This window comes from Haliotis rubra, unplaced genomic scaffold (genome assembly GCF_003918875.1).
Source record: "Haliotis rubra isolate DU_JTF1 unplaced genomic scaffold, ASM391887v1 Scf1183, whole genome shotgun sequence".
In the NCBI taxonomy this organism is placed as follows: Eukaryota; Metazoa; Mollusca; class Gastropoda; order Lepetellida; family Haliotidae; genus Haliotis; species Haliotis rubra.
In genome coordinates, this window is record NW_025765096.1 from 147,340 (window position 1) to 163,068 (window position 15,729).

General features: G+C 40.1%; 2 protein-coding genes across 2 annotated transcripts; both read left to right on the forward strand.

Annotated features, from left to right (window-relative positions):
• The first annotated feature begins 369 nt into the window (after positions 1-369).
• LOC124259832 (C-type lectin lectoxin-Phi1-like) lies at positions 370-11,003 on the forward strand. The gene is made up of 4 exons (XM_046694042.1): positions 370-433; positions 2,585-2,719; positions 3,190-3,381; positions 10,795-11,003. Exons 1-4 carry the CDS (start codon positions 370-372, stop codon positions 11,001-11,003), a joined length of 600 nt encoding a protein of 199 aa, XP_046549998.1.
• Positions 11,004-11,281: 278 nt separating this feature from the next.
• LOC124259815 lies at positions 11,282-14,656 on the forward strand. Its single transcript, XM_046694020.1, has 2 exons — positions 11,282-12,194; positions 13,692-14,656. Exons 1-2 carry the CDS (start codon positions 11,420-11,422, stop codon positions 14,126-14,128), a joined length of 1,212 nt encoding a protein of 403 aa, XP_046549976.1. The 5' UTR covers positions 11,282-11,419; the 3' UTR covers positions 14,129-14,656.
• The last annotated feature ends 1,073 nt before the right edge of the window (positions 14,657-15,729 follow it).

Consider the following 15,729-nt stretch of genomic DNA (forward strand, 5'->3'; position numbering starts at 1 on the left):
GCAGGTGTTAATTCTTGATACTGAGATATGCTAGTCGGTTTTACTGTCCTTCGACAAGGTTTTGGTGTATTTATTATTAAATCATATCTATAAACTGTGATTATAAACGTTAACTTACTCACTCATCAAACTCAATCCAAAGTTTTTAACCAGGCATTTGAGCAGGCCATAGTACCCCCCACCACCCCCTCCGATGTTTTCATCTTGCCATGAAACTGAGCAACTATTACCATTAGTATGTATATATGTATACTCGAAAGCTTAAACGCCATTGTTTCCTGAAAGTTGACATTTTGGACTAAACAATAACAACAGAACCATGAAAAGTTACAATATGTTAATTTACAAAATGACATGAAAACGTCAACGATGCTTTGTCAACAAAATGGATCCCTCAACAACTATGGGGCTGCAGAGTGCCAAATTGGCAGAGGTGAGTGTCTCTCAGTCTGTAAATGTTCTCTGTCATCTTCAGACAACAAATGAAAAGCGTGCATACCGACCTTGTGCACGGATGACTGCTTTGACCCTCCTCCTCATGCTTGTCTCCGGATTCGCACCCGGCGCAAAGCTGTTTCCAAACATGCAAGATCTTGTACAGGCGGATCCAGTGCTTGCACTCGGCGTCCAGGAATGCCCCAGACAGGCTCCAATGGGTTCAGATCCGGTCTCATAGCAGGCCTTGGAAGTTTGGTTACAGCGTTCTTTGAAAAAAACTGTCACACGATATAGTCGGGCGTTGTCATCCATAAATACAGGGCGAGTATCAAATGGGTGGTGATCAAAATGTGGCACAAGAACAGGCTCATAGGCACTGTTCTTGGTCCTAGAGGGACCCGTGAAGGTCCGGGTTAGAATGAACCTTCAGCAACCCATGCTTGTCGTGCGAGGCGACTAACGGGTGGTCAGGCTCGCTGGTTTGGTTCCCAATTGCGCAGATCGATGATCATGCTGTTGATCACTGGGTTGTCTTGTCCAGACTCGATTATTGACAGACCGCCGCCATATAGCTGGAATAATGCTGAGTGCACTAAACTCACTCACTCACTTGGTCCTCCAGACTCGCTGGCGCCCGTCTGTGACGTGCAATAAAATGTGACTCTCATGCGACCAATGCACGTCAAATTCCAATGACGTCGGGGTAAACACCATTCCAAATGAGCTCTCTTGTGAAGATTAGTCAAGGCTGGACGCTTGATCACCCTTCTTGCTCTCATCCCATGTGCCTTTTTGCGGTTTCTTACAGTCCTATTGCTCAGACAGTAGTTGGGGAGCCATATGTGCTTCAGGACGCCATTTGTAGTGAAAGGCTGACGTCTCACAATGCTTGCTAAATCCCGATCCTCAACTTTTATAATTCTTGTATGACCTTGTTTGAACTTCTTAGCCAATGCACCAATCCTCTTTACTCAACTACATATCCATGATAGATAGATAGATAGATAGATAGATAGATAGATAGATAGATAGATAGATAGATAGATAGATAGATAGATAGATAGATAGATAGATAGATAGATAGATAGATAGATAGATAGATAGATAGATAGATAGATTGCAAATCTATCTGCAAATACATTGCATAAAGAAAATAGAAATATGTAGATGGAGTATTCTTACCGAAGATTCTTAAAAACATGTATGATAATATTACAGAATAGACAGAGTTTTCTAAGAATACCTGTCTTATTGTTATTGAATAATGTATAGATTTTATGAAAATTTGGTTTGGAATGAAAATATGGCTTTAAATATTTAACTCTTGCATTTATAAAGTGAGAGCAAAACAAATAATAATGAAATTCATCGCCTAATTAGTATGGCACTGACCAGTGAGTAAGGTTCATTATAAGAGTAGGGGTGCATTTTCTAATACAAATTTTTGTATGCGAAATGGGATGTAGGCGAATTGAGATGTAGGCGAATAGAGACTAAACCAACATGAGACGTCTTTCGGGATTGACCTGGCCTTGGTCAGTCCATAGCCTTGTTCGTTTGACGGTGTTTTTGAACAAGTCGACTTATGACGTGTGGTGAATGTCAAGCTGTCGCCCAATAGCCTTGAATGACATCCCGTTGTCGTGCATTCCAATAATTTGCCCTCTTCACGCTTCTGGCAGTCTCCTTCGTGCCATTGTAACAGATACTGGTAAAATCATTAAAACTTTTTGGCGTTTTACACAGCTAGCCCCATTGAGTTAATAGTGCTTTTTGAGATAATAGTGGGTCGAGTTCTTCAAGTGCATATTGGGATGTGTTTGACGATTGATTTAGCAAAACCCTTAAACAATATTGAAAGGGAATGCAGTTCAAATATTAGTCATCGTTACTATTCAAGATGTATCATTAGGTAAGGCAGTAACTTAAAATATGTTAGGGGTGCTTCATTAAGTTTCATCTGTATATATTACCGACAAAAATAAGCCCCTTATTATCTGAATATCATAACAAATGGAAATACTAAGATTTCCGTTGTTAGCTTTCATGTTGGAACAATGCGATTAATCGAATCAGAATGCACAGGAAGTATCCAAGTTTAAAACATTAGAAGAAGAAGAGTAGTAAATTACTACCACTCTTTCAGCTTTGGCTACTGTTGGATCTGACTGTGAACTGGATGTGGACTGCATGTCACTGTCCCATGCCCACTGCCACGAGGGTTCCTGTTGGTGTGACGTTGGACATCGCCTTGACGGAAACACGTGTCGCAATCACATAGGTACAGTCGACTGACGTTAACGTTTATATTGTTCATAATACCTAAAAAAGACTGGATTTTTATTCTGATAAAATGTCAAGTCACAATGTTCCAGGTCAATATTATGTTTAAATGTGATCATACCATTTTCATGTGGATTCACCTTGTGTCACACTAGTGGGGACTGAGGAATTTTAGGGAATATTATTGGGTGAAACTGTATAGGATAACCATATGGCTTTGTACTTTAACCAGGTGCCAAGCTGTTTTCTTATCATTGGTATATGCGTTTTTTATGCCTTAGTTTGTTCGACACCATTACTTAAGGACGTGTCAGAACTAATATATATGAAATACTGCATGTAAACACACTGATCTCTGATAGGTTAGCACATGTTATGCTCTCCTTAGACAGCTCGCCCACCACGCCCCACTGCATGTAATGACACTGATCTCTGATAGGTTAGCACATGTTATGTTCTCTTTGTCAGGGCTATGTGCATCCACACCTGGCTACACATGGGATGTTGGCACTGACATGTGCTACAGGATTGTAACAAACGTACCAAAGAACTGGGCTGATGCTGAGGGAAGCTGCTCCATCAACCAGGGACATCTAATCAAACTGGACACCGCCAGCAAAAATGACAAACTGAGAGCTCTTCTGAATGACAAATCCTTAAGTATGATTTTTAACAGAATTATTTCTTTGGTTCCACTATTTAAATTGTGGCAGTTCTGGTTAAAAGTCAGTGGAAGGATAAGTCTGGTAATTTCAATGTCTAATTGAGATGAATGTGAATCATTATACCCATTTGTCGTAGAGCGTTGATCGGTTTAGTTTGCTTGCTTGTTGTTTAACACCGCGCACAGCATGTACATATTTATATGTTCCAGCAGTTCTTGAGTTCTATCTGCAAGTCATGAGTTGTTGCATGGTTCCTGGTAGATACACAGGCCATTAATTCGATAAAAATTCTTTGATCAACCAATGTATACAGTCTTGCTTCCATACGATGTAGTTTTATTACTTGGACGCCTTCGTCAGTGGAACAACTGCAAACATCTTAGATGGGGCAGTTGAACTTGAATGACCGTTGCCTTGATCATAGTTATTTTTATTTTTTAATTCTGTTTTCAGTTAGGCCCGCATTTTTATTTTCAAAGGGCTGCTGTTATCCCATTTCTGTCTCTTATGCAGATGTTTCGACAGCATAAAAGATGTATAGTTGTGATCCAAATTGACAGGAGGTGCTCTCGAATTGTGATCCATGTTTTGAGTGTGTGAGTTTAGTTTTACGCCACACTCACGTTCCGCTGATGGTCAATATCTAGGCAGGGATGATATATATGTACATCTTTATATGTTCTAGCAGTTCTTGAGTCCTGTCAGCAAGACATAAGTTAACGGCATTGATGCATGGTCCATGGCGGATTTCTTTCCCAGTAAATGCACAGGCATTTAATTCGATAGAAGTTATTTGGAATGACCTTTAAACAAAGTTCTTTGATCAAACAATGTATACAGTCTTGCTTCAATACAATGTTGTCTTTTTTTATATAATTATGACGCCTTTGTCAGTGGAACAACTGCAAACATTCCAGATGGGGCAGTTAAACTTGATCATGACAGTTGCCTTGATCCAAATTATTATTTTTTACAACTGATTTCAGTTAGGCTTGCATTTTTACTTTCTTTGTTTCTCATCGCTCAACCGATCCTTCTCATTTTATTGTCGACTGTAACATAGGGGGGACGAATGCTACGAGAAAAGTTACGAGATCTTAGGCTTTCCAGAGCTTTGTGAAACAGGGCCAAGGTTTTGATTTTCTTAACTGAGCTATATCACAGTTCACTTGGACACTCAGCGTTAAACACGGCCAGATCTGCTCTGGCTACCTTTGTGTTTGTTGACGGAGTAGCAGTCGAACATCACCTAGTCAAGAGGCTATTGAAAGGGACATTCAATTTGAGACCAAAAAGAGCTAACAAAGTTACAGACATCAGAGTCATCCATTTCCAACTGGCACAATCAGCTGACTTAGTCTGAAAATATGTCAGCACTTTAGAAACATCCCAGGTCGCCCCATATCTGGGCAGAGCAGGTCTCAAATTGAATATTCCTTTCAATAGTCTCTTGACTAGGTGATGCTGTCCAACTGCAATTCCGTCAACCAACACAAAGGTATACAGAGCAGATCTGGCCGTGTTTAACGCTGAGTATTCAAGCCCACTGTGGTATACCTCAGTTAAGAAATTCAAAACCTGGCTGATAGTTGGTGAAACGGTATTGCAATGTTCCTTAGCACAAAATTGCATCCATCTTTTGTGATATGACTTGTATTGTATCTTAGTGGAACCTCTACATGATTGCAATATGATGTTGTTAGCATCTGTCGATAAGCCTTGACTTTGGAGTGATCTCCTGACAGTTTGAAAGCTGTCAGCCGCTGTTTGTTCCACAGCGGATGAATCTTGTTGGGTAGATGGGTGAGAGGCAGGAGTTTCTTGCTCTTTGGTAGGAGTCGGGGACAGTCTATCAACAGTTCCATGATTCTGGTGAACCAGAATTGTGTGGGCCACAAAGTTGCTATTAGAATGACATCCGCACAGTCGTTGTCGATCTTTTTCAGTACTCGGCCAAGTAGACTGAATGGACAAAACAAATATTGTACACAATCTGGATCAGGGTACCAAGACACATAAGGAGAGATCTCGCAATGTATCCTACTGGCAAATAGATTAATACATGGCCTGCCAAACTGTTCGACTATTGCATTAAACACACCCTTATCAGGTTTCCAATCTGCATCATCAATGAAATTTCAAACCAGGACATGCTGCATTCATTTGTCCCACTAATGTAGCCAATTGCCTAATTGTCACACTTTCTTCACTTAACATTTTCTCACAGTATGAAGCTAACTTTTCACACTTATCCGACGTCAAGTTGACGGTCATAGTTTCACTGTTAAGATCAAAGCAGAAGTAAGTGATTTGCTTGCATGGTGAGAGAACATACTTCTTTGGATGCACTGTAAACCCTAGCGTATCCAGTAAAGACACTGTATCCTTCTACGTTCTATCTGCATCATATACAGGAATAGTAAAGTAGGCATCTTTAAGATCCACTGATGCAAAATAACAATCTTTCTTTACCAGGTAAAGAGCAGATTGCAAGGTATCCATTTTGAAGTGTTGGTGTTCAATTTTATCATTTAATGTCCTCAGATTTAGAATCAATCGCAATTATCCATCCTTTTTTGGTCTGTGAAAAAATATAAGACATAAATTCCCCTTGTGAGTGTTCACACCTCTCAATGGTTCCATTACATAACATTTTCTGAATCTGTTCATTGACCACCACCTTTTCTGCTGATGGAAATTTAATTGGATTTGGAACAAAATATTGCACAGGTAAGGTAGGAAAATCAATATTTACACCTTTCACACTTTTCGGCACCCAGATATCACTAGTAATGCCACTCCACACAAACACATACTTGCTAGTATTCCCAGCTTGGAACGAATTAGGTGTATTAGTCAAATTTGTTTTGTTTTTTGGTGTGTTTTTTCTGTGGTATGTTCCTTTTTTTTATTCATCTTTTTTTTAGGTACAAAACCATGACATCAAATATCAGTCAAATATAACCATGCGTCTGTATACAGAGTTTGGCAAGCCTATTATAACAAATGGCATTGCAGGAAAATGGGTCGGTTGTATGTTAGTATTAATGAAACAATTGATGAAAACTTTACTTATTTCATTTCTGACCATATCGAAGCTTTGTGTACAAGTATATGTTCGTATTTTAGAAAGAGTAAATTTGGCAACTGTTATCAGGAGATTAAGGACATCCTTCCTTTTTTCAGAGAATCCAAATATGATTTTCTTCTTATCGATATTCAATGTGATATCTGTTTTTGGTCTTATCCAATTAGAAAATTGATTCCATATGTTTTTAGATTTTGGACAGTCGTGAAAGAGATGAATTCCGCTTTCTGGTGCATTTTTACAAAATGATCATAACTTACTCTCTACATACCCCATCGTACACAAAATAGGTTTATTGACAAGATTCTATACACTAAAGAATATTGGAACCATCTAAAGTCTGAGTTCGTATGAGCTCGAAATGTATACTTTTGTTAGGATTTCCATTCTTTTTCACTTATATCTGTTTCAAGTTCATCTTCCCATTTCTTTTTATAGCTATACATAGCAGAGTCTGAAATTGGAATAAGTATATCATAATATGTCCTACGGCCCTTCTTAGTTTTAAAGATGTCTTGTATGTAATAAGGAATAAATGGTAATTCAAGTTTTTCTCCAAATGGTAGGTTGTATGTTTTATAATATTGTTTGACTGCTCTTACTACGCTTGCATATTCTAAGAAGTTCGTTTTTAAGTGGTTTCTACTTTGGTCATGAAACTTTTGATATGTATAGATTGTTCCATCAGTATCTATGAAGTCATTTACATATGTTAAACCTATTTTAGCGTTGTGTTGGTACACGAATGTTTTTTATTCAAGAGGATTTGTTCATTGTGCCATAAACATTGCAGTAGAATATCATTGCCGTGAACAACTTTTTATTTTTAAATGACGTATAGAAACCCCAGGCTAAAAGTGCGTCTTTCCAAAAACAGTTGTTTTTTTTTATTTATAACTCTTTGTTTTATAAATGTTTCTCCCTTTAGCAGCATATTTTCTATGTTTAGTGAAACATTGTAGGAAAAGATGGCAGTCAATTTAGAGTCTTTTAAAAATATTCTTTCAAGCCATGCAATTTTTTTAGCATTGATAGTCTGTTTTATGTCGGGCATTCTTAAACCGCCCTCCTCATATTTTTGTTTTATGATATCACGTATAATCTTATCAGGTTTGTTATACCATACAAAGGAGAAACATAGTTTTTCTAGGTCATTAATAATGTCATTTGATAGGTTTGGTAGGGAGGAAAATAAGTGGTTTATTGTTGGCAGAATTAATGATTTCAGGATTGTAATCCTACCCAGGGGTGTAAGGTTTCGACCTGTCCATATTTGCATTTTTATTTTTATTTTTTTAAGTTTGTCTTTATAGTTCTTTTCAACCATCTCAGTTAGGTTTAGAGAGAATACAATACCGAGAATACCAAAATCAGCTTTGGACCTTAACAGATTTTCACAAAGTATTGGCTGATCCTCTGAGAGATCCTATCCAAATGATTCTTGTTTTGCTTGCATTCATGCTCTGACCGGAAAAGGAAGCATAGTCGTCCAATTTTTGTAAGGCATTTTGTAGACACTTCTCAGTACCATCTAAGACAAGGGATGTTTCATCTGCAAACTGGGAGACTAAATATTCCAATTGTTATACCTTTTACTTTTGGATTGTTTTGAATCATTGCGGATAAAATTTCAGCGCATATAATGAAGATATAAGGCAGAAGGGGATCTCCTTGTCTACAGCCTCTAGTTATTTTAAAGAAGTCAGAACCAAAGCCATTTACTAATACTGATGAACTTATATTACAATATGATGTCTTGATCCATTTTCTTATAGATTCCCCAAAATTAAAAAAACGCAAAAACCTCTTGAATAAAGTTCCAGTCTACGGAGTCAAATGCTTTTCAAAATCGATCAGTAGTAACATTCCAGGAATTTCCATAGTTTCTGTCTAATCCATTTGCCATATATCAGTCTTGTGCATTCACCAATATATCTATTAGCAAGGAATCCTTTTTGATCTTCATTAATTAAGTTTAGATTGATATCCGTAGACTTAGACTCTCTCACCTCAACACTCTTCTTGCCTCCTAGAATCTCTTGTCTACTCCGCCCTTCTTCTTTCCTAAAAAAATATTGCGGCTCACCATGGTTAAAGGCTTTGGAATGGTGCTGCTGGCTGCCTGAGGGGCGGTTCCTACCCTCTCTGTTTGCCTTCCAGTTCTTGCGTGGATGAGGCCTGGAATGGTTGTAAAATTTGGGTTTTCGGAGGGTGTCCAATGTTTTGTCCAATCATAGATGATTCAGAGATGTCCTTGATGTGTTTCGAAAGATCATCTCCAAAGAGCTAATTTGAAGTCGGAAGCGGGGCTGAACATAGTCTCTTGTAAGCCCCTTTCAAATCAGGTCGAAAGTTTTCCTGGCGTCTTTGATTCATTATAATGATAGATGCCGCCATCAGCTTAATGCTGTCTGTGCTCTTCTTTAAGAGATCTTTGACATTGACTCGACCCTTGTCAATGGCAGCCACCATGAGATCATTTGTGACCTGAATCATAGGCATCAATGCCTTCACTACCACATTCTCTATACTTTGCCATTTTGTGTCTCTGTTCTTACTGTAAGGCTCAGCCTGTAACTGTCCTGGTTCACTCTTGGTGTAAGCAAAAACTCACAGTTCTCAGGCCGTTTATACCTGTCTGCCACTTCCTTTAGCTTCTTTTGGTTCGCCATTTTTTGTAACCTTTGGTTTAGGGACTCAGCAAACGAAGGCCTTATTTTTTCACTGGTCTCTTCGCTTGCACTAACAAAGGCCTGTAAATCAGTTAATAGACCTTTAGCAAAGTCATCATCATCATCTCCATCACTGCCGTCATTCACCTCTTGCTTATCGAGGTCCCTCATGACCGCATCCATTGGGTCAGTATCACTGTCAGAAGAGATATCTTTGTACCCTTTCTCATCAGCACCGTTTCCAGCATGTGGCACGTCAGGTTTCGAACATCAGTTTGTGCCACAACAGTGTTTTTTTGAGGCACTCGTCAGAATGGCTTTCATGAAATCCCCAATGTCATTCAGAATATATAACTGCCGCCCGGCCGACTGACCAGTCGCTGTGTTGACCTCCACTGCCCTCGTGCCTGCTGCCGATGTGCTGGTTCTATGTTTAGACACGCCATTGGTTTGGCTGGTCGGCACCGAGTCAAACTCACTCGATGTACCTTTATTCCCATCCTGAGAGTTCTCATCATTATCTCTCAATTGCACTCGTGGTGCTGCCTGGGCTACAATGTCCCGAACATTTTTCAAACAAACCTGGGCGGTTTTGCATGTGCGAACTCATTTCGCTAGTTTTGCATTGATCTTGCTGTTCTGCCATCTTGAACTCTGACCCCGACTCGGGTACGTGATCACAACACAAAATCCAAGAAAATTCATCTAATTAGTTCGTGACAATGTTCGTACTCACCCTATATCCAGTCCATATTATGAAAACAACAAAATCCAGTATTCCATTGAATTGATCACAGTAATAAATCCACAGTTACATTCACTTTTTCCCTAATTAACCAACTTCTCGTCAACTTCCCTCAAATGCACAATCGCTACTGACGCATACGCATCTCATGGGATACTTCAGTATGGAGTAGGGAGTAGGGATGTGGAATCTTATAATTAGTGTTCAGACAACGTGAACTGTGATTTACAGTGCACCCATTAAAATCAGTTATACTACCCACCAAAGTGATTACTTATTTCGACTTCGTTATTGATAGTAGCAACATGGCAGTTAATCTGAGTTTGGACTGACTGAGTTTGGTTTTACGCGGCTTTTAGCAATATTCCAGCAACATCACGGCAGGGGACACCAGAAATGGGCTTCACACATTGTGCTCATGTGGGGACTTGAACCCGGGGTCTTGGGCGTGACGAGCCAACGCTTTAACCATTAGGCTACCCCGACCCCCCTGAGTTTGGAGAAGATGGAAACAATTAAAATGATGTACAATGACCAGCTGAAAGCTACCCGATTGACTATCAGAGATTTAGCTGGAGTGATTTGCCAAATGAATGCAAGTTCTCATGGAGTGAATTTTTCTTTGCATGTGCTATATATCATTTGACCCTTTATTGATGACGCCTAGTATCATTCCTACGATGTATGGAGTATTGAAGGGTTACGTGCCCTCCACCCAACACCTTTTGGCACAAGGAATCAAATTTCAACTTTAAAGACTGATTACTCGGCGCATGTTCACATCTCACGTAGTCCCTCAATACTCCATTCATCGGTGGAATTATAATTAAACTTCACCTTCCAGGTAAGTCTCGTTTACGTTTTAAATTCATTTGGTGATTTTCTTTTCATTGTCTATTGTAGATGCATTTTGGATAGGAGCCCGAGTTATGCCTGATGCCGAGACATGGCGTTGGCATGACAACACCGCCATCATGCCGATGCAGTGGGGAACCGGAGAGCCCAGTGGAGATGGGAAGTGCATGGACCTTTTGAGGAACCAGGCATACAAGTGGAATGATGAAGACTGCAGAAGAAAGCAAAATTACATTTGTGAAATTCCACTGAACTGAATTCATTATCCGTATATAAAGTTGTTAGCTGTCGCCTTAGTCCGCAGTTGCAACATGCTGCTTTTATTACATACATTTGGAAACACTAGATTCCTGAAATTATCCAGAACTACCATTTATTGAATAAAGGAAATAGACATGTTTTAATCCATTCGACACAACTCCGAATAAAGAGCATCAGTGCAAGAATATAATCCATATGTACCTTTCTTATAACGTCACTATCCTTTCAGAAATGGACATGACCCAGTTGTAGTATTATCAGAATTACCCTCATATGTATTGACATATAAAGTCGTTATCGCCACTTATGTCATGTGAAATGTAACCTGACTATCACCTGCCACCGAGTACCTAGATTAGGCGGCAGATCTCTGTAGCTACATGCACACTTGGAAGGCCTTTATTGACTTACAATGAACGTAGTCATTATCTACATATCAGCAGTTTTGAGCCAAATATCGTGTTTTCTCCTTTCTACCGAAAAACAACCTGATACGGATGCGATGTCTGTTGTCCTCAATCATGTCAATCAGCTGGAGGAAACTGTAGCCAGTTTGAAGAACACGACATCCCAGCTTCAGTTGGAACTTCACGAAACCAAGGTCCAGCTTCAGGACACTCAAATAAAGCTTCAGGACGAACAGGCATCTTCAGCTGCGGAAATGGCGTCGTTGAAAGAACAGTTGAAACACCTAAGCGAAAACAGCGTGGATCTTCAAACTCACGATAATCTGACTGGGAAACACCTTATTACTCATGACATTAAGGCAAACACGATCCAACTAAGTCTGTTGTTAAACGACGTCCACATGTTAAACAATCGACTCAGTGTCCTAGAATCCACTGTGAACAATCAGTCGTGTGACAGCAGCAAGAATACCTTCGCTCTGCTGCAAAACATTTTGAACCAACAGACACTGGATTCGTTAACAGACCACTTGGCCAAGGTTCTTGCACAGAACACATCGAAGCTGTTAGGGCTGCTCAAGAACGACGTCAATGCAACATCGGTTCAAGTCAACAGCATAACGAACGACATGAGGTTGGTCACCATGGATATTGCAAAACTGTTATCAGATAACAGTGGAAGAGAGGACCAAATTAATGGTTTGTTGCATGACGTGTCGAATATCACCATGCAGCTCCGTGAGAATACTAATACTTTAAGAAACGGGTCTTTCAAAACAGGTGAGATTGGTTACAATATGAAGTCCTTGAATTGGAAAGGTTTAGCAATGATCATAGTTGAGGTAAATAACATGCCTAGACTAACATGACCTCCTTACAGCTGCAAGAGACTAGCGTGACCTTCTAGCAGCATTAAGAGACTAACATGACCTCCTTACAGCTGCAAGAGACTAGCGTGACCTAGCAGCATTTAGAGACTAACATGACCTCCTTACAGCTGCAAGAGACTAGCGTGACCTAGCAGCATTTAGAGACTAACATGACCTCCTTACAGCTGCAAGAGACTAGCGTGACCTTCTAGCAGCATTTAGAGACTAACATGACCTCCTTACAGCTGCAAGAGACTAGCGTGACCTTCTAGCAGCAGTTTTAGACTAACATGACCTCCTTACAGCTGCAAGAGACTAGCGTGACCTTCTAGTAGCAGTTTTAGACTAACATGACCTCCTTACAGCTGCAAGAGACTAGCGTGACCTAGCAGCATTTAGTGACTAACATGACCTCCTTACAGCTGCAAGAGACTAGTGTGACCTTCTAGCAGCAGTTTTAGACTAACATGACCTCCTTACAGCTGCAAGAGACTAGCGTGACCTTCTAGCAGCAGTTTTAGACTAACATGACCTCCTTACAGCTGCAAGAGACTAGCGTGACCTAGCAGCATTTAGTGACTAACATGACCTCCTTACAGCTGCAAGAGACTGGCATGACCTTCTAGCAGCATTTAGAGACTAACATGACCTCCTTACAGCTGAAAGAGACTGGCGTGACCTTCCAGCAGCAGTTGGAGACTAACATGATGACCTCCTTACAGCTGTAAGAGAGTGATTAAGTTTAGTTTTATGCTGCTCTCAGCAATATTTCAGCAATATCATGGCGGGGGACACCAGAAATGGGCTTCACACATTGTACCCATGTGGGGAATCGAACCCAGGTCTAACTTTAACTAGACTGCTTTAACTTTAACTGCTAGGCTAAACACATGACCCCCACACACACACACACACAGCTGCAAGAGACTAACATGACCTCCTTGAGACTAGCGTGACCTTCTAGCAACATTTTGAGACTAACATGACCTCCTTACAGTTGTAAGAGACTAATTTGACCTAATTACTGCTATAGGAGACTAGCATAATTTTATCTCGGCAGCTGCTGGATGTGTCGAACTCTAACCTGACCTTCTTCTGGCAGACTATACCCAATTGCGCAGATCGTTGCTCATGCTGTTGGTCACTGGATTGTCTGGTCCAGACTTGATTATTTGCAGACCGCCGTCATATAGCTGGAAATTGCTGAGTGTGGCGTAAAACTAAACTCACTCACTCACTCTGGCAGACTTATGTGACCTTGAAGTTTATTTAGTTTCACGTGACCTGGCAGCTTCTAGACAGTAAAGCGCCCTTATTGCAGCTGTATGAGGCTTACGTGACCAAGCAATTGAAGGAGAGTAACGTCGCCTTGAAGCTGTAGCAGATTAATATGACAATCTTCTTCCAGCTGTTGGAGACGTTTCCTTTCAAGCTGTTCTTGCCAACTCTGGACTGCTAACAGACACAGTGGCTCTTGCTCCTTTCAAGTTTCCCCACGTCCTCCATGATGCTGGGCATGCCTACAGCTCCTCCTCGGGGAAATTCACAGCACCAGTCTCTGGCAGTTACATATTCTGGACCCAGCTGGAGATGGCTGATACCGGCAGTTCTATGTACCTGTACATCGTTCGGTATTCCCAGACCAAGTCGTCAAAGACTACCATAGGTGCTGGCTTCGTGGAAACAGACACTGATATAGCTGATGCTGTGGTGTCTGCTCAAGGCGTATGTCACCTTGAGAAAGGCGACACAGTGTGGGTGGTGACGAGTGATTCACGGAAGGTCTTTGGTTCTCTGGATCAGCCATCATCCTATTTTGGTGGTGCACTCTTGTACAGTGATTGAATGTTCAAATGATCCAATAATGCAGCATCACGTTTTGGCAAAACTGTCGACAGCAGAACTCAATGAACCATTTTCTTCAAAAGTGTGATAATATTGTGTTAACGATTCAAATTCCCTTGAAGTGTTTGTTGTTATTGGTCTTCAACAACACGTTTTGTTTGGTAAAAGGTGAATAACAGGATTAGGTTGCTGTTATCAGTGTCTACCTAGTTCTTGTCAGTGACTAAATAGTATCTAAGCAGTGACATTCAAGTGGTAAACCAATGTTTATCAGTGAATTGTCAATGCTTATCATTAAAAACCTAAAATCTTAGTTCATGTCAGATGTTTTATTCAACAGTTTCATACAATAAAACATGGCATAACAAATCAGTTAATGACTAGACATTCCATGCATAATTTGCAATCTGTTCTCTCCACCTACTTCCAGCTTAAATCTCTCGGTCCCTCACAACCAACAGCTGGCCCTATGGCCTTCTGCAAGTAATGTCTGGCTCATCTAAACAGGGTTGCGTCACATAAATGTGTGTAAAATCAGTACCACAGATTTGTAGCTCACCTGGCTATGCATTTAACGGTTTAATGTTTCAACAAATGCAGCAGCAAGTTTACAAAAGCTGCTGTCAAATATTTTTAGCATACACACTCAGGGTAATAGAGTGTAGTTCTACGCTGCCTTTAGCAATATTCCAGCAACATCACAGTGGGGGACACTAGAAATGGGCTTCACACATTGTACCCTTGTGGGGAATCGCACCTGGGTCTTTGGCGTGACGAACCACTAGGCTACCCCACCATCCTCTAGTTTAAAAAAAAGACAACATGGAGCTAATGTAACAAAAATGAAACATAAAAATCATGTGCTTCCATTTGCTTTGGGAATTATTTTCCGACAGTCCTCTTTGTGAAATATAGAATGTATGTGTCTGTTTCAACGGATACCATGTTCATTATCAATTATTAATGATAAGAGGATCTAATATGTTGGAGTTTTTCTGGTGATGCATTTGTGATATGAATACATATGTACGAGAAGAGATAAATATTAAGATACAGGTGAAGGTCACTGTGAGTGTCAAGGTCATTGGGCCTACAGCCCAGAGCCTTAAAAAAATTATTTCTAGAACCATTTGGTTGAACATTTAAGGACAATCATGCCTGACTTGATAAGAAAAAAAATTAAACAGTTTTGAGATTTACTCTCAATATTGCAAAACGATAAAATAAGAACAAAGCAAAACTACAAATGAACGTTTAACAGAGCAAAATGACAAAGAAACACAACCGAAAGAGCACCTTGAATACAAACAAAAACTATTATTTGTAACATAAAGCAACACAAAGCACCATCAACTGACGCGGATGTAAGAAACACGTACATCATGACAAACAAGCACCAAACAATAACAAATGCCAGTATACTTGTTCTGTACCCTTCCTGTGGAACCAACCACATACTAATGTTGGGGGATTGCAAGAATTCTAGGCACCAATACTAAATTGTTACATATTTGTGAAGGGCAGTGCCAAACAGGTTTTTTAAGGACCTATGCAAAGAGTTTTGTGGGGGTTTTCAAGTGTGTTTGGGGGGAACTGATTGA

Coding starts and splice junctions, on each gene's coding strand:
- LOC124259832 (XM_046694042.1), top strand. CDS start 370: ATGCTTTGTCAACAAAATGGATCCCTCAACAACTATGGGGCTGCAGAG. Junction 434..2,584: donor AGAGTGCCAAATTGGCAGAG/GTGAGTGTCTCT, acceptor CCACTCTTTCAG/CTTTGGCTACTGTTGGATCT. Junction 3,382..10,794: donor TCTGAATGACAAATCCTTAA/GTATGATTTTTA, acceptor TGTCTATTGTAG/ATGCATTTTGGATAGGAGCC.
- LOC124259815 (XM_046694020.1), top strand. CDS start 11,420: ATGAACGTAGTCATTATCTACATATCAGCAGTTTTGAGCCAAATATCG. Junction 12,195..13,691: donor AAACGGGTCTTTCAAAACAG/GTGAGATTGGTT, acceptor ATCTTCTTCCAG/CTGTTGGAGACGTTTCCTTT.